Here is a 22,977-nt window from a genome sequence, read left to right on the forward strand (position 1 = left end):
AACTTTGGCGGATAGTCACAAGAGCGTTTTGGCAGAAACCTTGGCATCTTCATATAAGGCATCATACAAGTGGTTGTACCTATGAACCTCTTCGATTAACCTTTCGTCATAGTTATCCATTGTATTTGTTCCTCTGTTTTTAAAAATGGCGCGCCCCGATACCGAATCGAGGAGGACGACCACACAGACCGCCGGAAAGGCATATCAAGGACCAATCACGGCTACTTTTTGTCTGCACACTTCCGCGCAGGTTCGCGACCGTCTGACGCGTAGTCAGGATTTCTTTAAGGTGCTTGACGACGGTTGAAAAACCTCTGCGCGGGGGGCGTGGTCGCACACAGAGACAGATTTGATGATTGCAGAGGCTATGCATCAGAAGCATAAATTGGCCCTTACTCTCCAAATGAATTGTCAAATAAGTGTTTATATTATTATTTTTATTTTTTGGGGGAGAAGAACGCATAAAAAGAGACAAAATAGGAAAAGCATCAAAAGGCTAAACTCAAACTAACTACTGTTATATGTAGTCTGATGTGAGAAGGTTTCAGTTAAGGTGGAGTGTAAAGATAGTAAAAACTATTAGGGATCTACCTCAAGCCTGCAAAATGTTGTCGGCTTCATGAGACCAGATTTTACAACTATAAATGGAGCCACTGAAAAGTAAATAAACCATTTGATAAAAATGCTGCATTGTTATTGTTACCAACTTTTAGCCATTCACAGTAGTCTCATGCTATTGAGCTTTTTTAACAAAGCATTATGAGTCTGGCTCATGAGAGTCTTTTTGAGAAGTTTTATTACAAACTCTCATTGTTTACGTCAGTTTTATTTGGCCATAGTCACACTTTAGCATCTTCCACCACAACATGTTGGTTCTATTGATTATTCTGATGATTAAGTAATTGTGCAGGTATTTCTCTTATCTGCGTAAACATATTTTATAACTAGTAGATAGAAAAAGAGCATTAAACCTAAAAAGAATGTTAACATTTTGGTGCTTATAACGCTTATGGGAAAAGAAGGAAAAAGAGGTAAAAAGGCTTGAGATTTTTGGGAGGCAAAAATACATTTTAACAGGTAAACAGATGGCACAACACATTGGTGATGTGACACTGCTGTCAGGTCAGTTACGTGACCCGGAGACTAGCTTCTAATCTGAGCTAGAGCAGCAGTGACGACACACACTCACTTTCACACATGAAAAATAAGTAGGGGGCAAAGCCCCCATCATGCTAACAGTGGATCGTTTTTAACTTAACTCCATCAAAAAAAGATTGTTTCAGGAGTTTTTTAGGAAAGGAAAAAAAGTTTTTACATTTTGAGTTTAGATTTTTTACACTAGTAATTAATCAGCTTTGTGTGTTTTTACAGTTACAGCCTGGAAGCTTGATTGGCTGAATCCTTTTCCCAGCATGAGGCTAGCTGGCTGGCAACACTCAAGGCGTGACCACTGTTGTTGCATGGCAGCCTAGAGACCTGCTTATAAGTGTACGAAAGAAAAGTCATTGCATGCGACTTGATCACAAAGGGAAATTTTCATAATTTTGAAAAAAAATCTGTTTGATTTATATTATAAATTAAAATAAAGAAGGTTCAATACTGTAATAACTTTTTTTTTTTTTTTTTTTTTACATTTCATTTATTTTTTTTTTGGATAATTAGAGATACAGTTTGGAGTGTCTGGCATATTTTTTTTCTCCCAAAATATGTTTGCTCCCTTAGAATGATTAGCCAAAATAACAACAACACACATTTTGCACTTTAAATATCGTTTTAGAGGACTTGTTTTACTAAAGAGAGAGGGGAGCCTTTTCAGATATTTTTTTCTTAAGAGTATTTAGTTTGCATTGAATATGATGCATTGTCACATAAAAACACAATTCAATAGGCAATCATATTCCCATATTGGAAAATAATACTCACATCTTACAGCCCAACATTCAGATTTGAGTATTATTTTTCGATATGGGACTTTGATTGCACTATTTTTAAATATTATAATCCTGTATTTTTTCCCCCCAACCAAATACAATTAATATTTTTTCTCTTTATTTGCATTTTCTACCTTAAGTTTTAATAATGAAAAAACAAAGGACATGCTTTAATTTTTAAAAACTTAATAATTTAACCTGTTAAACACGCTTGTAAGAAAAATAACAGTATAATTACTGTATCTTTGCAGCTAGTGATATTAAACAACCACTATTTGTTATCAGTTATGAGAAGACATCTAGGAAAAAATAAGTGATAAACTGACTTGCCGTTTTTTGGAAAAAAATATGAAATTTGAGTCACCAAATCAATTAATCGTCAAAGCCTGTCCAACAATGCTTCTTTAAATCTGTTTCAATAAAAAGGGTCAGGGATGTTGCTAAAGATCACCAAAATAACCTTCTATATTCTGCATATCTCAAGGGTAATAATTAGAGTTACATATGGGTGTTTTTTTTGTTTGTTTTTTTTTTAAGGAAAAAGTGAAAAGCATTTTTCCTAAAAGAAAAAAAAAAAGGAAAATATACTATAATGTGATTAAATTAATGCTGAAGTTTTGCAATAAAATTTAAGCGATTAATGTCATTCTAGTTGGGATGTCACATCTGAACAATCAGTATTATCAAAAATATGTTGGAGTGGGATGCTCCTTGCCTGCAGGAACTGTGTGTAGCAAACGTTTCATTTTGCATTCTGGCTAAATTATCCATGGAAATGGTTAACTATAGTCGGTTGTGAGCATGCATCTCTAACATGCGTTACCTTGGGGTTTATAAAAATTTGGCATGGGGCCAAATCAGTTGTCTGTGAGAACTACCATATTTTCATCTGTACAAAGGTTGCTGCGTGCAAATGTAGCATTTATTTTGACATAAATACATTGCAAGCTTGTGTGCTATAGTTAAAGTTATCTGTTTTTGATGCCCTTAGTTGCATTGCAAAGTGGGGTTTGTGGTATGAATATTGATAAACAGCCTGTATGTTTGTTGAAGGCTTTTAGATGTTCACCAACATATTTGTGCACTAAATAAGAATGCAAATGGTTTGGCTTCAGAGTAGAAACTGTTTCTGAGCCTGGTGGTCTTGCTCTGCATGTTCCTCAGCCACCTGTCTGAGTAACGTTCAATGTGCAGGATGGATGGAGTGAATCATGATGCAGAACACTCTCAACACTAAATAAGCACAAGTAAATACAAGCAACCAAAAAAAAGAGGAAAAGGGGTTTTTCGAGTACGATCAAGAGTCTCTGAGGTATCTGAATCTTAAGGCTTAATGTATTCAAGGTGTCCTTTTAAAATAGCAGCAGATAAAGGTGAATAACTCTGATGCAGAAATATTAAATGGGATCAAAGCTTTAAAAAAATTACAATTTCTGAGGAATGCATTAAAGTACATTGACACTGGTAAGAAGGGGTTAATTCAGCTGGTACTAGGCAGTTTCAGGGCAGGCCACCTTTAGCAAAAGAAGGTTAGAATAGTCATAAAATGGAGAGTGGTGACCTACTGGTTAGAGGAGTGCTTGCGTTCTAAGAAGGTTGCAAATATCCGATCGGATCCCCACAGCTTGAACCCTGGGTCCCTGGGCAAGAACCTTAAGCCTCTGTTGATCCACAGGTGCTGCACAATGGCAGCCCACTGCCAGAGTATTTATTATTGATTAGATGAAAGAGGCAAAAAGATGTTTACTTGTTGGCTCAGGGGAATGGAGGGAGCGGTGTTTGGTTCAGTTTGGTCTGTTTTGGTTGGTTACGTTCCAGGGAAGAAGTGTGTCTCGATAAAATTTAGGAACACGGCCTGACTTAATCCCATTAGCTAGGGAAACTCCTGGATCTCTGTGCGCCACTGTTGTGGATTGCCATTTGGTATGCTAGATTTATGTATGTTTAACGTGTGAGAAAACAATTTTTTGTTCAGTCAGTATTGAAAACATCTTGCACAATAAATGTTTTATTTGTAATTATGCCAAACTGCCACCATAACATGTTGGATAGGTCTCACTGCTTAAACCATCCCAGAGTCTATGTTGTCTGAGGCTTAATTGCCCCTAGTAGGGTCTCCCAAGACACACAGACTCTGTAGACCTTATGATGCTTTAAAAATCGAGGTCTGTAAAGTTGCCCTGTAGGGTGGAACCTGGCTGAGGGTGAGGGTTCGTCTCTGAGCTCTTGGTTCCTCCCCACGGGACGGGAGGGTCCATGATGTTAAGGCCAACCTCTGCTGGGGCCACCACCTACACGGGGAACCATGTGGGACATGAACAAAGAGGATTGGGCAAGAGACATAAGTGACCTGATCCACGCTTTGAATGCCTTCTTCGGGAGGTTTGATCAGGCCATGGTTGAGGGGCTATGTCTCGTGAACGCCTTGAGCTTCCCTCATCAGAGCTGGAGGAGGTGCTTTGGAAGAGTGAGTAGGAGTCTGGGGGTCGGGGAGTCTCTGCTTGAACCGTTGTCCCTGTGACCCGGTCTTGGATAAGTGGAAGACGACTACATTAATAATGTGCTACTTTTTTTTTAGTTCTACAAAATAAAAAAAAATAAAAAATAAAAAATGGTCCAATGTAATCAAAAACCTCATAATAAAAGATAAAACTAAGGTTATTTTTTTTGATGATGGCTGCTTATAAATTGTTAGCTGATCAATAAGATCGGTCAACTTTACCTCAACTCAGTTTTTTATAACTTGCATCTCTAGTACTTAAGGTTTTCTGGTACTATTACTAGAAAAAAAACACTTGATCATTTCAATATAATGGTAATTTGTTTCTGTCAAGGCGTTATTATTTATTCTGTCATGTCATTATTATTTATTCTGTCAAGTCCTTATTTTGGCCAGTAGGAAAGGGGTAATAGTCCTGCACCAGAGCTGAAAGCAATCTGACATTTTAGACAAATCCGAATGACTTAATCTATATGCCCTTTAATAAAATATTAGTATTACACATGCACTTTGACTACTGCAAATGCCAACGTTACTTTTTTTTCTCCTTATTTTTCTTGTTCTTTGAAATAGCTTCACAGACCTGATGTACAACTCCATAGAAACTTGTTTTTGCTTGTTGTCTTTGCAATAGTTTTCACTGATAAGGCAAAAACTGCCATTAAAATGATCTTTTGTCCATAGGAGTTAAGACCTCCCAGGGTTACATTTCCAAACAGACAGCGATCTCTCATTTACAGGGCTGCAGCTATCATGATGTATATGTATTTTTCTAATTCTCCTACAAAATTTCCTTTTTGTGAATTAAAGCTTTTTAAAGTAAAACTTTTTTTGCCATTTAACATTAATGCTACATGAATAACCTGAATGAAATAAATTTACTGTTCACTACTGAACAATAGTTTAATATATAGATGTAGATACATATTAAACAAAATTCAATATCTTTCCAATTGATTCATTTGGTGCCAGCATTTTCGATTAACCAATCCATCATTGGAGAGCAAAGTGTATTAAGAATTAAAGAAAAATAAAGAAAATAAACTTTTCTTTATTTATTTTAAACACAATTATGATTTAGAAGTTGCTAAAACTATGTCTCTTGAGATACAACATATTTACATATTCAAATGTACATAAGGCGTCAGCCTCACCGACACAAGCAGTTTTTCAGTTTAGGGGTAAGGGTTTTTAATTGTTTCACCCAAAGATGGGGATAAGTGACTGTTTGCTCGTGGATGAATAAGTGAAGCTACCTAAGTGTGTTTAACATTGCATAATATATAACAGTCTCTATATCAGGTTACAGTTTAAATCAATTTCAATCATGATAAGAAAATCAAAGTGTAATTAGATAGACATGAATATAATTTAAAATACATTTTTCAATGAGATTATCCATTATGGTTCATTCCTTCATTACACCAAACATATTTTTTGTGATCAGGATTGAGATTAAATATTTAAAAGTCATAGTTATCACTGTTTTTAGCCATATTGTCAAGCCTTGTCTGAAAGTCTTCACATTGTTGATGTGATGTCAATCTGTTTATCAAAGTTCAGCTTCAAGAGAGCAGATAGTCTTTGCCCTCATCAAGATGGAGTGAAACAGATCTGCGTCTGGTTAGGAGAGTGTTAGGAAAGCATTTGTCAGTCTCCTCATTTCAATAACTGTGTGTGAATGACTCACCTTCTGATCACTTGGAAAATCCAAGAGTGTCTGTGTGGACACCTCCAAACCATATTTTGTTGCATGTGTGGGTATTACCGTGTATGTGGGAAGGAAGAGGGTTATCCAAGCTTTAAGTAACTGAAGTTGTGTCTACTGTGTTTCCGTTTGCTGTTTCATAATTATTTTTTGGACCCTAATAAAAGAATACACAGAGCCTTGTAATTGGGCAAAGCAAGGGGTCATGCAAGTAGAAAGGAAATGAGAAATAAGGGGGTGTTGAGGCATATGGCAGCTTCTCTCTTGGTGACAGAGCCTGTTGCCATGGAGCTGGTCTTCCCATTGGTGGAAGCTTGGTCCAATCACATAAGAGTGCAGATTGTTTCATCATTGAGAATTTTTTCCTCTCTTCCTGTCTCACTATCCACCCCTTGCTTCTCCATGTTCCTCTCCTGTCTTCTCCTCCCTATCTCACTGACACCCTCTTTCACTGCTCCCTGCTTCTCACATTGAAAGATGCTGACAAATTGCATAAGGTTTATAATAAGTGCAGTAGCTGACACCCAGTTTTATTCTGGGAAAGTTCAACCAGCAGTACAGGCACTGCAAGCAGAATATTCCACAAAGCTTACCTATATGGCAATTTAACTCTGTTTCTTGAGATTCTAGTCATTATACATTTAGGAACCCCAATTAGCCTGTATCTGTCATGTTGCAGAAGGTTTGACTGTTTGAAGAGCACAATAGACAGGCTAGCTGCTTAAGAGTCACTGCTGTTTTAAGTGTTTTTTTTGTTTTTGCTGTCTTGGGCTGTGTACATTTTGCCATCAGCTGTAACTTTGTGTGGTAGCAAACCTATTTTAAGCATATTGCCACCACCTAAAGGGCTAGATTGAGACGGTTATTGATTTTATCTTTTAAAATGTAATATCAGGAATTAATTGCTCTGCAATTTTGAAATTACATTTTATTTTCTTTACTGAGAATGCAATTAATTGTCCTGGTCTTGAGCCTTCCAAACTACACTAAGGTATCTTTCACAAATGTTTAAAGACCGCATACCAGAAAAAACTGTCTTTACTTTGCACCGGTAGTATGTGTATAAAACGCTTAACTATAAGCTTCACTTAAATGTAAGATGTTGAGCCTTGCATCCTATACTGCATAGGTAGTTTAAAACCTCTGCCGTATTTTGCAAAAGTTTAAGATGGGTGGTCTGTATTATTTGTTCTTAATAAAGAGAAATATTATTATTATTATTATTAGTATAAAGAATATATAAAGAAGTACTTCCAAAACCTGCTGGACAGGTTCCTCAGAATGGGAATGTTATGGGGAGCCACCCTTTTGTCATTCCAGTCGTCACTTTAAAAGAATCCTGGCTTTGTTTTTGAATTTAGCATAGGTTTAATCTTGCAATGTTCTCTAGGCCTTACACTAAATGATCAATACTAGGAAATGCCTTTTGTCCTTTTGCAAGTTTTTTATGACATGGTAATTGGACTCAATGGATGAATGGAAAGTTTAATTGCTTTCCACCAATTTATAGACTTAGAAGATGTTTATTTTAATTTTGTATGCAGTCTGTTCATCCCCACTGCTAGGGAAGTCAGTTTTTTGTGGGAAAATATGTAAAGAATGTTAAATCAAAAAAATTTGTTGCATAGACGGCCAACCGCTGGCTGATTCCAGAAGAGAAACTGTTTTAGAATAGGAACTAAAAATGTAATTAATGAATTCTGCAAAAGTTTGGCTGAGAATGTACCTGTGTGCCCCATTGACTTCCCTTGACTGATATTATCGGAACAAACGGTACAGAGAGAGCTAATGTTCCTGTGCTACTTAAACTAAATACTTAAGCAAGGAGAAATGGGCTTGTGCATGCTCTCTCACGTATTTATTTAGGCGTTCCTTCTTGGGAGCGGGTATAGGATTGTGCAGCTGCATTTTTATTTATTTTTTTGTGGGGAAGGCGTTTTTTTTTTTTTTTTAAAGAAATTTGAAACAGTTGGTGCTTAAACATTGGATATAAGTGAGTGAGATGAGTAGATTTCAGAAGAAGTGGGAATGCAGCCATCAGTATTGCCTTCATCGGAGAGAATGTGGGGGAGGTCTTGGTGATGGGTTCACATAGACAAAGACTTGACCGGAAATGCAACTGGGCTTCATGAAAGAAAAAACCTACGCTCCTCAGTGCTTCCAGCATGTTGAAAAATATTGTCTATGAACCTGTTATAAAGAGTCTGATCTGTCCCGCCGTAATTTGTTGGAGATTTAAGACATTTGCATCGAAGCAAATGTCTGAAATTTTAACAAGAATGGCAGTACTGTTCTAGAGAGGATTTTACAAAGGAAAACAATTAGGTTTTCAAAATAATACCTTGATCATCATCCATTCATCTATTAATTTTCCGTTTCACGCTTATCCCAAATGGGGTCGCGAGGGTTGCTGGTGCCTAGCTCCAGCTGTTTACGTGCGAGAGGCGGGGTACACCCTGAACAGGTCGCCAGTCTATTGCAGGGCAACCTTGATATCACTGATACTAAAAAAAATCCTCATTTGAGTGACACTATGTATACTGGACAATTCATATCTCTCAAGTGTTTACACTTCTCTCTGCTGCAACGCTGCAACAACAGAGGTTTGAAGAACACCTGCTTGCTTCTGATGATTTCCTTCGGCGTTAGCACAAATTTGAAGAATAGGTAACCATTGAGTGTTTGCGTTTTATAACTCATCCAATTACACTATTTTTCACTAGATGCGGATTGCGCCACTGATCTGTATTGGATCATTGGCGTCAATGAAATAAATATGTATAAACATCAAACCAGGGTAACCAATTAAAAATCAGCTTGGTCCGAATAAAGAAAATCCTTATTTAGTGTCAGATCCAACAGAAAATTGGATTGTCTGAGGTCGTAGCACCTAGAGCCAATTGAAAATGCAGGAAAAGTGACATAATGCTAAAGTAAAACAAATTAACTTTAGGTAAAATCTCTGAATTGCAAGATAAGCCAGCAATGTTTGCCCATTTAGAAATGTACTGTGCCTATCTAGCAAGCAGGGCAGACGCGTACATACACAATCATATAACAATTAAAAAACATCTACTTAGAATTTCCTTGTCTAACATTTTCATTTGATACAAAACCAATATTGCAGCTTTGAGTATATAAAAAAAAAACATGAATGGAAAGTGATTCCATCAGCTTTCTAATGCTGTGAATTTTAGATCCATGCAGATATATTCCGATGTTTCTTGGCTGATTTTAGATTTTGGATCAGGCTAATTATTGGTTTCATTTCCAGCTGGAATGTCAATTTATTTCTTTTTTTTGGAGATTATGTTTAGTATTACACAGTAGGGACGAATAAACACTAACAGTTGCTCTGTAGGGTTGCATAATATAGGAAAACCTACAATTGTGATTTTATTTATTGGTGCACTAAATTGGTTGCAATTAACCCACATTTTCCTCTCTTATAGTTTTTATAATTACGATGTCCATAACATTTTCAGAGAGCTCTAGTGTTTTAGCCACCCAAATCTCCCAGATTTGGCTGTCAGGGCCAGTAGGAGAACATTCAGTGGTCAGATATATTGTTTGCTTTCAGACGGTTTATGCATTTCACTTGAAATATTGTAACCTAAAGAATAATGCTTCCAAGCGGTCTTTGTGAAATACAAACTGCAGTAGCATTACATAAAAACGCATCTGTAAGCTATCTCAGGTACGTCATCTTTTTCTTTGTTCATGCCTTTGTTTTTTTTTATTCACAGTTTTTATTGCTGCTTTTATTTTGGTTTGCACAAAGCTCAATATGTTTTCCTTCACTCCCCCTCTTTCTTTTCTCTTTCATTTCCTCATCAAAAATGCATATATGATCATGATCTTCTTCCTTTGTACTATGCATTACTTATGGAGATTTTTTTTAATGGTTGTTGTTTATGTGGCTAACACATTCATCTCCACCTGCCTCATCTTCATATTTTTTGCTCGTCTTCCTAATTTATCTCCACAAATCTCCTTTACACAGAACAGAAACATATCATTGCTTACTTTATAATTATTAGGAAAAACGGAAGAAAAGTGCAATAGAAAGGTAGGCTGGTAGGTAACTAGGGAGGGAGAGAAGGGAATGAGGAAAGAATGACTCATAGCTCGTCCCACAGGACTGAGTGGGTTGGCTGAGTGGAGGAGGATGGCGTCAGCAGCAAGCCTGACAATTTAAGAAAATACTTCAAATGATGACGAAAGAGAGAGATAGAAAGGTAACTTTTAGCATGGATTTTAAGATGTTTCAGTTCAGTGGGGTAGGATTTTGTTATCTGCATAACTAGGAGACCGAGACGAGATTGAGTGGCAAGGGGAAGTAAGGAAAGAGACAGATGAAAGAAGAGAACCCTTTTCTTCCAGTGCGCCTGACAGTTTGTGATTCCCCTCGTCTGTCTTTGTATTTATTGCTGATGGCCTAGCTACTGTGTGTCATTGAGATATCCATTGATGCATTTGCTTTTTAAAACGTTCATTGATTAAAAAAAAAAAAAAAAAAAAAAAAAAAGGTATTGGTGTCATGGCTGATGTATCTAGCTAAATATTACGTAAAGCAGAGATGAGGGCAAATTGCAGTTGTCCCTGGGTTTTTCCTTTATAGTCCCTAGTCCTCTGTCAGCCCCCTCCTCCCTGCCCTGTGTGAAACTGCAACCAACGCAAAGGGGAATCCTCTCTGACACAGACAAGCAGTGGTGCGCAAACACAGTGAGGGCTGCTGATATATGATATGTGCAGGCACTGAGCTTGCACAAATTCTCCCATCACCACACACACATTCAAGCCTCCACTCGGTGAAGACATAACCTTACTGCCTTGAGTGAAACGAGTTCTCTCTGACGTCAAAAGGGCGAGGTGCGCAGCTGAATACAGACAAGCTGAATTGGGTCGAGGTGCCTGTGTGTGTCTCCCACTTCCTACTGTGGGTTTGTACGTGCATGCTCACTCCTGTTCCGTGCCTCCATTCACCATTTCATTCATTTCTCATTCAGTTTCCACCAACTAAAAAGGGAAGCATTTTTTGCTTTGCATGATTTTTCACTTCAGAGTCTTTAGATAGCTGGGTGAATTAAATATGAGTTGAGCTGGGTATCAAGTGCCGCCTGTGAGTATAAACGGTAGTTTTCATTTATAATGTTTTGCTTTATTCAAAATTTTCTGCATAAAATTAGGAACGTGGCTAGATGAAAAATAAAACAAGCTGCTATATTTTCCTGCTCTGCCTAGTAATTTTTATTATGTTTTTTTGATATTTTTAGTGGATCCAATGTCTTGGATTGAGAATATTTAGACTAGACTAGATAAATATGTCCCCCTGAAACAATTTTTTTCTCTAAGTACTGGCTACTTTTAAGATGTTGTCGTAGTTTCACCTTGGCAGTTGGATGTGAGAAAACACCTTGTGAGATGCTTTGTTTTGCTTCTCCCACAACCCGACTCGATGGATCTGCTTACGTCACACACTGTTGACCGCTGTCATTACCCTTTCTGTCATCGCATTTCAACTCGGGGGCACTTTAAATTTTATTGTGGTAACCGGATGCAAAGGAGGAGTGTTGCCATTGTAAGGACCCTTGATGCAGTAAAGCGACCACAGTGTGCAACCTCTGGGCTTTATCTGTTTACCTGTCAAAAGAAAGCACATGGAAGCAAACAAGGTCATATCAGGTATCCACTGAGGTGCTTATTTGTCCGATTTTATTTTAGTGATATTGGACAACAAATAAATACATGATGAAGTAGGCTTTTTGCAAGCTAAACTCTTTTTAAAGCAGTTATTTTAATTAAAGCTGTTTTCAAAGTAAGGCAGTCTATTGAACTTTTATAAATGTGTTTTGGGGGTAATGAAAGGAAATCAGAGTCAAAATAAACCATGAAATTTAGTTTTGACATTTGTAGAACTCTGCATCACTTCTCACTGTAAGAGATGTCAGAGAGGTTTTTTTTTATAGTCTGAAGCCTGAGAGCATTAATGACAGTGAATGGTATCTGTTCTGTTAACACAATTTACTGTTTTTAAAGGCGTCCTTATCTGACCTTCATCATAATCTCAAGTTAGATTAATTCATGTCATACTTCCTTGTGGAGAGGAGTTAATTACAGCCTCTTACAAATACCAGTTATGATAACATTAAAGCAAAGAAGGGACTGGTATCAGAAAAGTATCGGGATCTGCAGAAAACGTGTGCTGGTACATCTCTGATTAAAACACCAGATTTGTCTGTTGGTGAGTTGACCATTGGGGTCCTCACATTTTGATACCAAAGTATATACCCTTTAAAACCCCCCTTTGTATAAAGGCATTTTTGTCAATATGCCTTTAAATGCATTATATATACATTAGCAGAATGTGGGGCTAGTGCTCCTAATGTTGCTGTCAGATTTACAGTATATATCACATTATGAAAGAAACCGGGGAGACTTTTTTTGGCACCATGGCCAAAAATATGTGTAGCATTTTATTTTGGATTCATTGCCTTACACGATGTATGCTATTATTTAAAATCTGTTCTCCATCACTGTAATAATGTTAAACAAGACAAATATTTAAACCCTAAAGGACCAATCTTTAAAACCATTGCCACATTCTGTTTGAGAAATAACTGGATAAATGCAGGCTAAAGTTTGAAGTTTAGATTAAAAAGGAAACAAGCAGAACATTGGTTAAATAATCCATAGTTATACCAGGATATTTTTTTCTGAATGAATTTTCACAGAGAAACTGTCATCTTACATGTTGCATAAAGTACAACACAATAAATATATATTTATAACATTGTCCAGCCCTGCATGAGTGTAGACTTCTTATGTTTTCTACTAAACCACAGGAAATATAATTTTGAGTTTGTGCCCTAGCTGGCACCGTATGCATTCAATGTGCACAACACACAGGGGACACCAGCTTTGCATTCCACTAATTCCACTAAAGGCCAAAGATGGTTTATTGCATAAAAAATAGAAAGTTACATAGAGAAGAGTGTTTTTATTTGTAATGAATGAGGATTAAACAAATTTTCACTGCAACTAAACAAAAGCCAGATTTTAGCAGTTTTTTTGTGTGCAAATTGTTTAAAATTGAATAAGCATTTATAAAGGTGTCTTGAAATGCATTTATATTTCAGAAAGGGACAGTCATCAAATGATTTGTACTGATTAGAAATTATTTGTCAGAACAAAGCCTAGCTAGCTGGTGGCTGCAATCCTGTCTGTCTTTGCACTAACTATATAGTCAGTGCACACAGCCATCACTGCATGTGTTGATGGGTCCTCCATTCATTCTTATTTTACTCACTCAAATCAAATGGCAGCAGTTAGCAATGACGTTATCATCTCCTTGGTAACGCAGTGGGTTGCATCCAGTCTGTGTGTTGAATGAAGCCATGCAGTGTTGATGACAGAGCTGTGTAAACATAAGAGGACTGGTATGAGAAGCTGGTTTATTCATAAGCCTCTTGTTAAAGATTGTGATCTACAGTTTCCTCTGCTTCCTCTCTTTCATTATTAAGTCAGGGCAGATCGCTCAGCTATGAGATTTGCGACTGACATTCAAAAGGAATAATTGTTACTGCTTTGTTGTTTAGAAACCCTTTTCTCCCCAGAACACACAGAGGGCTATTTCTGGAATGATTGACTCGGATCTACATTACAGAGTGGCTGGTTTTTTTTTTTTGTTTTTTTTTTTCTTGTGCTGCTGATATTGGAGAATTTGGTTGTCGTTGTCAATAATCTAGTGTTGCTGCTGATGTTGTTGATAAGGACGCTTTGGTGCTGCATCACCTTGGTCTTTCCCACATTGAAAATCCCTACCTCATCGGTTCCCTTACTAGAAGAGCGTAGGGTTGCAAAAAAAAGTAACTTTGCCATGCTTTGTTTATTCATACCATCATATTCATTAAACATATGCCTAAACATCTGCTTCCTTTAAGTTTTTTACATTTAGTATTGCATAATTTCATACATAACTCATAACTTTTGCTCTTAAACCCATTCTTGGCATTTACTGACTTAAAAAAGATTATATATCTTGTTCGGGGCTAATTTGTGTAGCATTTTTTGTTTTTTGACTCAATAGGTGGGGGTTAAAAACAGAAAATCTAAATTTATTCATTACGTTTATGGATTTTGTAGCCGTTACTATTAATAAAAAAAAAAAAAAAAACAGCTATAAAATGATGGTAATGAGGGTCTTAGGATAAGCTGTTTAATGCTCGTCTAATTTCATAGTTTTTTGCTCCAGTTCATGTCAAATACTTTTTGTGAATAGTAGAAGAGCAAGGAGATGTTCAGAAGCTCAGGTTGAAATTGATTTAGATTTTCTAAAAAGATGTTTTCAGGCTTTAAAGTCAAAGTGAATGTTTCTGCTCGTTTTAAAACCCATTCCCAGTGTGACTTAGCTCTCAGCTGCTCTGTCCTCCTCCCTGCCAGAAATGGCAGCAGCAGCAGCAGCAGCAGCAGCGATGAGTCACGCAGTGTGTGAAACATGACGTCATTCGTGTCTTCCTTTTCTGTTCATGGTGCCCAGGGCTCCAGACTGTAGGCAAGACCATGCTTCTGCAGTAATTGCAAAGCAGAGACAAGCGGCCCCAGACGACCTCTAAAGGTGGTGACCGGTCTATTGGTGTCCCCCCACCTCACTCTCTGACTGGCTGCCTCTTCAGTTCATCCATTTACTGTAAATATGTTTAACTTTTTTCAATATATATATATATATGTATTATTGTTATTGTTCAACTGGATTTCTTTAGCAGCAGATATGTGCCTTTTTTCTGAAAATTACACTTTAGTAGTTTTTGTTTCTTTTTTAATAGATTGTTGAATCAGGCCCTCATTAAACTAACCTTGTGCTGCAAGCTGCATTGTGGTGAGATCTGAGTTTTCAGTCTCACATTAAATCCATCTTAAAAGACTCCCGCTAATACGTCTGTCTCGTAACCACGAGTGGGTCGGACCAATGACATGCCAGCAGTGGTTTTTGGGGTGGGACATTTAGGAATGACGACAGTCAGAAGGGCCTTACCGGAGCATTACAATCATTGCTACACTGGAGGAATCACCTTTCAACACTGCAAATCACTGGGTTTTAGTTAAAATAGCAATAATGTCTCATTTAAAAAAGGAGCAAAGTGAAGCACTTTGTGCATTTGTAGATGGGAAAGATGTCTACACTTTTCAATCTGGCTACTGCCAGGTTATCATCAAACATCTTTCTGAAATGTCAAAGTTGTTAGTGGGAAGAAAAAAAAAATCCTCTTGAGGTTTGTAGAATATTTTTGATTTAAAATATAGTATTAGGTTATTTATGTCAACTGTGGAAAGTTAGCATTTTTTTTCCTCTGATTTGTTTTGCTTGAATTAAAAATCATTTTTTAGAAATGAACTCAAAATTCTCAATCATCCCCTTTGTTTTGCAAACCATACATTAAATTACTCTTAAAGCTACAAATTCTATAAAATATCCATATAACTGTTTTGCCATGGTGAAATGTTTCCAACATTCTGATAGCATAAGTTCTTAATTTTTGATCATCCCCAATTGTTTCCCCTTTAACCCCTTTTTTATTTAATAAAATCGGAGTCAAGGTAAATATATAAAAAATAAGCCTATTGTACTAATGGCAAATACAATTCTTCTTATTTGCCTGTGGCAAATGCAAAGTATGCAAAAAGTAAAAGTTTTAAGATGCGATGGTGTAAAAAGACAACAAGTTCAACAAACAAGTTCTTTTAGATGCCTTTTTGCAGTTTTTTTTTTTTTAAACTTCTACCACTGTAATATTGCCACTGCCTCCTTGGTATCCTGAAAATATAAATCATCAGATTTTCAGTGAATTATGTATTTAAAAACTTCAGTTGCTGTTCCTTTCCTATCGTCCATTAACTTTTTGTTTTTGTTTCCCGACAGCCTTTACCTAAAGGCCAAGACCTGCTATGGAATGCGCTTTCCCCCCTGCAGCAGCACAACCTAGCACACTACCTTAGTGGATTCCCCTCATCTCCCCCTGTGTGGTTCTTATCCACACTCACTGTAAAGTGTTCAGCATAGACCTGGTCCCTCTAACAGGTAGCTACTTCCAAGGATGAGTACCAGCTTGTCTTTGTGTTAAGGTACAGTTTAAAAAAAAAAAGAAAAACTACAGGCATGCTGTCAAGTCATTATTATTTTTTTTTTTTTTACTTTACAGCCACTTCTGGGTCCTCCACCTAACCCCCTCCCCACTCCCACCCTCTCCCCTCCCCCAAGAAGATGTCACTGAGCCTGACAACGGACATCCAGCCGGAGGGAGAGAGTGGGCTACAAATCGAGCCCTGCAGTCGAGGAAAAAGCTCTCCTCAACCACAGGGTACCAAGGATGGGACAGGAGAAGCCCCAGAGCCAGATGATAACTCTTCACAGGATGCACAGGTAGAAGAAAGTGAAGTTGCAAGTGAAGATTCTCAGTCATTAAAAGTAATAAAAAAAATAAAAAATCCACTGGACTTTGTTTCCAAGCTTGAAGACGTTTCGCTTCCTATCCGCGAAGCTTTTTCAATTCCAAATGTTAAAATTAGAGTTAATTGAGTTCAATGCTTTATAAAGTGGACTAAAAACAAAGCCTTGTTTTGGCTTAGAAAACTTGCATATTGAACTGGACAAACAGGTATGTCCCTTTGGAATGGGGGTCATTTGGCTTCTTTGTGAGCCTGCAATATCCCATACCTGTCTATGTCTGTGAAAGGGAGGTTGTTAAAGGGAATTGTTGGCCTGACTGAACAGGAGAGGTCTTCTGTTCCACTGTAAGGGGGGGTTGCGATGATAGTAGGAAGGAATAAACTCAATTGCTGCATTGTAGGTTTTTGAAAACTGAAGAACCAACCTTAAACAGTGGGGGTGGAATCTCTCTCATTATGGTGCTCCACAGTTTAACAATACACAGGCATTGGTTTAACAAAAAGATTCATGCTGCTTATGTCCAATCAGTGTTTTCATTTGTTGTATATATTTTACAATTTTATACAATAATATTTGATATACTATAATCAATGTTTGCTATCAAATTTACTTAAAGTGTTGCATAATGTATAATCGATAACACGGTTGTGGCATCTAAAGACTTGAGAACATTCAAATGCATTAGAATGACATTTAAATGTTTAACAGTTTTTGTAGGTGCAGCAACAGGAATGTATTTTAAACTGTACAATTGTATAGCTCCTTATAATTCATTAGTTATTATGAACATTTAAATAGCACCAAATGTCATTCCTTTTTTTTTTTTTTTTTTTTTGCTTTAATAGCAGAAGAGAGCTACTAACCACAGCCATGGTAGGAAAAGGGCCAAGGTAAGTGAATATGAACATCTTTCCCACCCTCTAACTTAGTAATCCTCTACAATTGTCTGGATTTGATCATTGACTCACTAAGTCCTAAAGCTGATAAGAAGGTAAAGAGTAAATGTGTTATTGAACTTAGTGAGTCTCTGGATTTGCACTTTGACCCAGTGATCGAACTAAGAAAGGTTTCAAGAAATAAAGAGAAATGGCAGAGCACACCTATTTCTACAGTGACTAATGCATAGCTATAACCCAGGTAATACGTCTGATAAGACCTTTATGGGAGTTTTCTTTAAACTAGATGGTTCCAATTAATTAAAATTGAATCCAAACAGTTTTAATACGTGCTGTTAATTTATATGACCTAGCAATGACAGAATCTTATTGTAGAATATTTTTCTGTTCAGTTAATGTTTTGAGTACAAAGTTTCATAACTCACTTTTCTTATGTCTACTTGTAAACTAATTGGCAAAAAAAACTGAAGTTTTTTTTTTTTTTTTTTTTATTAAATTGTTATTTCCATAAATACAAAAATCATAGAAAAGTGCAACCTTCCTATCTGTTTCAGTCTAATGCCAAAATGAAATTAGTACGGAGTTTGGCAGTATGCGAGGAGTCGTCTGGACCGTTCCCCAACGATGGACCCCCAGAATCGGTACATTTGTTTTCTCAGCATAAACCCAATTCACAATCTTAAACATCCCAGGTTACAGATCTTCTGAATTGTTTTGCAATAATAACAAGTAATAATTACCTAAATAGGTCATTTTTTTGTTTTCAATAGGAAATCATCCAGCTTCACATCAGCTGCCCATCTGACAAGGAGGAGGAAAAGTCTTCAAAGGACGAGTATGAAAACGAGGAAAAAGAGAAGGACAAGACTCCTCGAAAGATGCTGTCACGAGGTAAGATGCAGCTGTACGCTGGGTGTAATATTATTATGCAGTAATTCCCTTAGCTTTTAGGATCTTTTGTAATGTGGATGTCTCATCAGATATCGTTGGTAACTAGGGCTGGGTATTTTCGCCAAAAGTCCTGAATCGATTCGATTTTGATTAATATGGTTCTAAATCGATTAATTTCGTTTCGATCTGTTTTTACAATAATGAAAGTGGTTCAACTGTGTTTCAAAATACTCATGTATTTGGTTTTTTCCTGTTACATTAAACACAAAGTGCAAACTTGTAAATCAGACAGTTGAAACATGAGATGTGAACAAAACTGTCTCAAAAGTGCAAACTTGTTTGTGAAAAGGGAAAAAGTGAAGCGTCACTCGAGCAAGCAGACAAAACACAGCAGATATTCATGAGCTGCATTATCTCCACCGCACAAACCATATTTGCAGCATTGTCTGTAACAACTACAGGGTGTTTTCTAGTCACCCCCCCATTTGTTAATGTCTTCAGTCAACCTATTGGGTATATTTGCAGCTGTCTGGCTTGAAGTACTCTTGAGTGCATCTTTCCTGCTTGTCTGAATGTGGACGACATGCCGGTCACTATAAAATGAATCGATCTCATTCCCTAGACATCGATTTTGCAAAAATGTAAAGTAATCGATTCAAAATAGATTTTTTTTTTTACCCAGCCCTATTGGTAACTCTTCTTCAAATGATGCTTTACTTTCAGACCTGGGTTGCAGCATTTAGAAACGGGTCTCAGTTAAACATTTATGTACCAACACACCTTTGAATTAATGAAAAATAGGATTACCCACATCTGTCTAAAGTATACCACCACATGTGGGGCAATACATTATAGCACTTTCATGCGACATGGTGTAAAAGCTGCATTGTAGAGCATTTGTAAAGGTCATCTTTAGATTGCCTGCAGCATGACTGTGTGGGGAGAAATGTAAAGAGAAAATAGGGATTTCAATTGGCATCCTTTTTTCATATAAGCATGTCCAGTGCTTGACCAGTGCTGTCAGTGCTAGAGCCTGTTCCTTAATGGTTCTGTTAAAGAATTAGTTTCATCCTCCACAACTTGATTGAGCCAACTCTGCCTGACTTCGTGGGCATCATGTCTTTAGACGAGCAACCTGCCACAGCCTCATGCATTTGTTCTGTTTTGATGTTTACTTAATTGCAATACAATTTTACCCAGACACTGTTGGACTGTTGCCCTATACTAGAGGTCATGGACTAGCGGACCGCGGTCCGTATCCAGACCCACCTGCTCGCTAATCCGGACCCAACCTGATTTCAAACATCTATAAATTACTATTTCAGTGTTAAATTCTGTTTAAAGTAACAGATTATAATTAAAAATGTCTCCGGACCTTTACTGGTTGATGATTTTCTTTACTCGGACACCACTGATTTTTAATTGGTGATTCCTGACCTATGCTATAAACTGCTCCAAAGGAAGAGTTCTGTTTTACTTATAACTTCAAGCTGTTACTCAAAGCTGCTCACTGCACCGCACTCAAAGATGTGCATTAGACGTCTCATGGAAAAGAAATAGGCATATCTCTAAAGTAAAAGACACAGCTATTGTGTCTCTTTCTACTGTTTAATAACTACCCTTATCTATGAAGAGGTTAGGCATCAAATCTGAAGAGATCCATTGGTGTGCTCCATTTGAATACTCATTATGTACACTTCAATCTTCAGTGTAGTTGACCAAACAGTGACGTAAAACAAAAAAGCCATGGAACCAACTATTTTTTGTTTTTATTCAGTATACAGATCGCGCAGGCTGTCATTACAATAACTATACATTTTTTGATATATTGAGAAAATGGTTAAATGGCCAACATTGGGCTTAAATGTTTATATATGATCAATTCCACCATGTTCAACACTGGGTTTAGAACAAAGTTTGTATCACTGCTTTCAGAACTGAGTACAAAGTTGCATATATGGGTTCAGCAGAAGAGTTTGCAGTCTGTGCAGGTGTATGTGCTTCAGTCTTTCACATTACCTGGAAAGTGGACATTTAAAGTTGCAGTACGGACATTTTTCAATTTCTAATCACAATTTTCTTCATGGTTAAATTTTTTTTGTAGTTTAACATTTTTTTAGGCAGATCAGTAACAAAACTACCTCTTTCTATTTTTTAAGGATGGTCTAACAACACCAGGATAAGTTGTTGGCCTTTATAGACCTGCCCTGTAGTGTCTGATAAGTGATTCTCTCCTGATTGGTGCCAAGTTGGATTTTTAAAGCAGAGTCAAAAATACAACCATAATGGTAAAATCAGACCTAAAATTATTGCAGGATTACTCAGTCAGGTCATTATTTTGAAGGAAGCAGAGATGAAATGGCTCACCTGTGTATCAGGGTAGTGTAGCAGTAATGTTGCCCTCTAGAGGGTGTTTAGATGTGCAATCACCATACACTGCCTGCATCAGTCTACTTACTAAGACATGAAATGGCTATTTCTTTTTCAGCAGCCTGGGATATCATTAGAGAAGATGGGATAAACCATAGGTTCAGGCTTCACACTGGACCTGGCTGTTTTTCTTTTAATGTTTTTGTTAGATTTTTTTTTTTTTTATGAAATGGTATTCATTCAAATTTGTTTCTCTGTGGCAGATTCCAGTCAGGAATACACCGACTCCACAGGCATTGATGTACATGAGTTTTTGGTCAACACACTGAAAAACAATCCCAGGTATGATCACTGCTAAACACTATTGCATGTTTCTGTTCAGTTTGTCCTCATGTAGACTTTTGATCATTAGGTTAATACATTTAAAATGCATGTGAATATATATATATAGTCCTGATATAGAAATTAGTTTTTATTTGAATAACTTCTCAAACTAAGATGGTAAGTTTGCTACTTTATAAATCAAGGACTTAGCGCAGTCTCTTCCTGTGACCTTCTAGGGATCGAATGATGCTGCTTAAACTAGAACAAGATATCCTGGAGTTCATTAATGACAACAAGTAAGTCTGGCAATTATAAAACAATTTTTAAATGTATTCATAATATATTGAGATTTGTATTAATACACAACAACAACAATGCCTCAATCTATTTTGATGTTTTCATAAGAGTAAGTTTAAACTTGATTAACCCATTATTTGCAGAATCCTCATTATGTGCTAATATTAACTGTATTACTTTAGAGCTACTCAGTAAAGTTAATTTCATGACAGTATTAATATATGCATTATTACACTTGAATGTGCTGCATAGAATCTACTGTTTTGGGTACCATACTATCATGCCAACAATATTTCTAGCCAGTTTGAATGTCTTTCTATGTCTTTTTAAACCCACATTTGATATAAATTTTAAAGACTGAGATAATGCAACTTGCAGAGATTGATTGGAAGAACCTGATATTGTGAAAGACAGAAATGTAGGTTATTTGTTACTTATATGGTTATCAGCAATCAACAGTTTAACCATTTATATGCTTTGTTAATGCTGTGTTGCCCTAATTATAGTTATAAACCTGACTTATTGCCTCTGTTTATACATTTCCAATACTCTGCAAAAAATACTTAACAGAAGAGCTGATGAATGAAATATTGTTGGGTACTTATTAAGGATTTGTTTAATTCCTTTATTACGTCTTTGTCCACCTTCAGTAACCAGTACAAGAAGTTTCCCCAGATGACTTCGTATCATCGAATGCTGTTGCACCGTGTGGCCGCCTATTTCGGCATGGATCACAATGTGGATCAGACTGGAAAGGCCGTCATAATCAATAAGACGGGCAACACGCGCATGTGAGTGTGTTCAAAATGTATTATTCATCTATAGATGAATTGGTCTAAAATGTAGAATTTTAGCAAGAATATAACAACGGATAAACTTAAGTCATTTCTGCTCAGTTAAAAAAGGTGACATGGAAGATGACATGGCTGGTTATCCAAATCACCATACACAGGGAATAAAATGCTTTAAGTTTATGTTAAGAAAGGCGCTTGACTGAGGCTCATGTAAGAACATTGGGAAAAAAAAACTTAAGTTACGACCTAAAAAAAAAACAAAGGACTCAAACTCTGACCTGGATATGTACAATAGAGGAAGCAGCAATATGCAACAATTCTCCATGGACATGTTAGTTTGGAGATGAGAGGGCAATTAATTGCAACTGTTTATCAACAAGGACCTTTTCTTTTAAAAATATCTGCTGCATTCTTTTATTTTAGAAAAAAAAAATTCTCAACCGTACTTCTTGTATACAAAGAAAAAGGGTTTTAGAGTTAAACTCCCAAACAATTGATTATTTCTCAGTTGCTCTTTAACAAAGCAAATCAAACAGATGTTCAGAACGGAAAATATTGATAAATCCTGATAAGATTCAAATCAAAATGAAAGTGTAATCTGACTAAAGAGGAGCGATTTATGCCGATTGACAGTCCAATTGGCATGAATGCAAACACTTATCAGGATAAAGTTTTGACAATGGCGAGCTGACCTGATGCACATGTGCTCGCTGCGTCAATCTGCTGAATTTCCACCTTGAATAGCTCATTCTTTTGACTGGCTGTTATCAGAATATTCAGATCGGCATGTTTACATGAGTCCTTTTTGGTCCAGTGGGC

General features: G+C 36.8%; 1 protein-coding gene across 19 annotated transcripts in view; it reads left to right on the top strand.

The window, feature by feature from the left end:
- LOC119791787 (R3H domain-containing protein 2) overlaps positions 1-22,977 on the top strand; it is a 60,909-nt gene that overhangs the window by 12,674 nt on the left and 25,258 nt on the right. For 16 of the 19 annotated variants that reach the window (XM_038298134.1, XM_038298668.1, XM_038299113.1 and 13 more), the window contains exons 2-10: positions 14,679-14,828; positions 16,059-16,217; positions 16,339-16,559; positions 17,432-17,476; positions 18,037-18,123; positions 18,253-18,373; positions 21,007-21,085; positions 21,304-21,363; positions 22,015-22,155. In XM_038298134.1, coding sequence (XP_038154062.1) covers positions 16,401-16,559; positions 17,432-17,476; positions 18,037-18,123; positions 18,253-18,373; positions 21,007-21,085; positions 21,304-21,363; positions 22,015-22,155 — 692 coding nt within the window. In that variant the 5' untranslated portion in view covers positions 14,679-14,828; positions 16,059-16,217; positions 16,339-16,400. Of the gene's footprint in view, positions 1-14,678; positions 14,829-16,058; positions 16,262-16,338; positions 16,560-17,431; positions 17,477-18,036; positions 18,124-18,252; positions 18,374-21,006; positions 21,086-21,303; positions 21,364-22,014; positions 22,156-22,977 lie in introns of all 19 variants that reach the window. The other 3 variants (XM_038298366.1, XM_038298593.1, XM_038298295.1) reach the window with 2 other exon arrangements.

This window comes from Cyprinodon tularosa, unplaced genomic scaffold, assembly GCF_016077235.1.
Source record: "Cyprinodon tularosa strain WSP-4 unplaced genomic scaffold, ASM1607723v1 ctg10, whole genome shotgun sequence".
Lineage (NCBI taxonomy): Eukaryota > Metazoa > Chordata > Actinopteri > Cyprinodontiformes > Cyprinodontidae > Cyprinodon > Cyprinodon tularosa.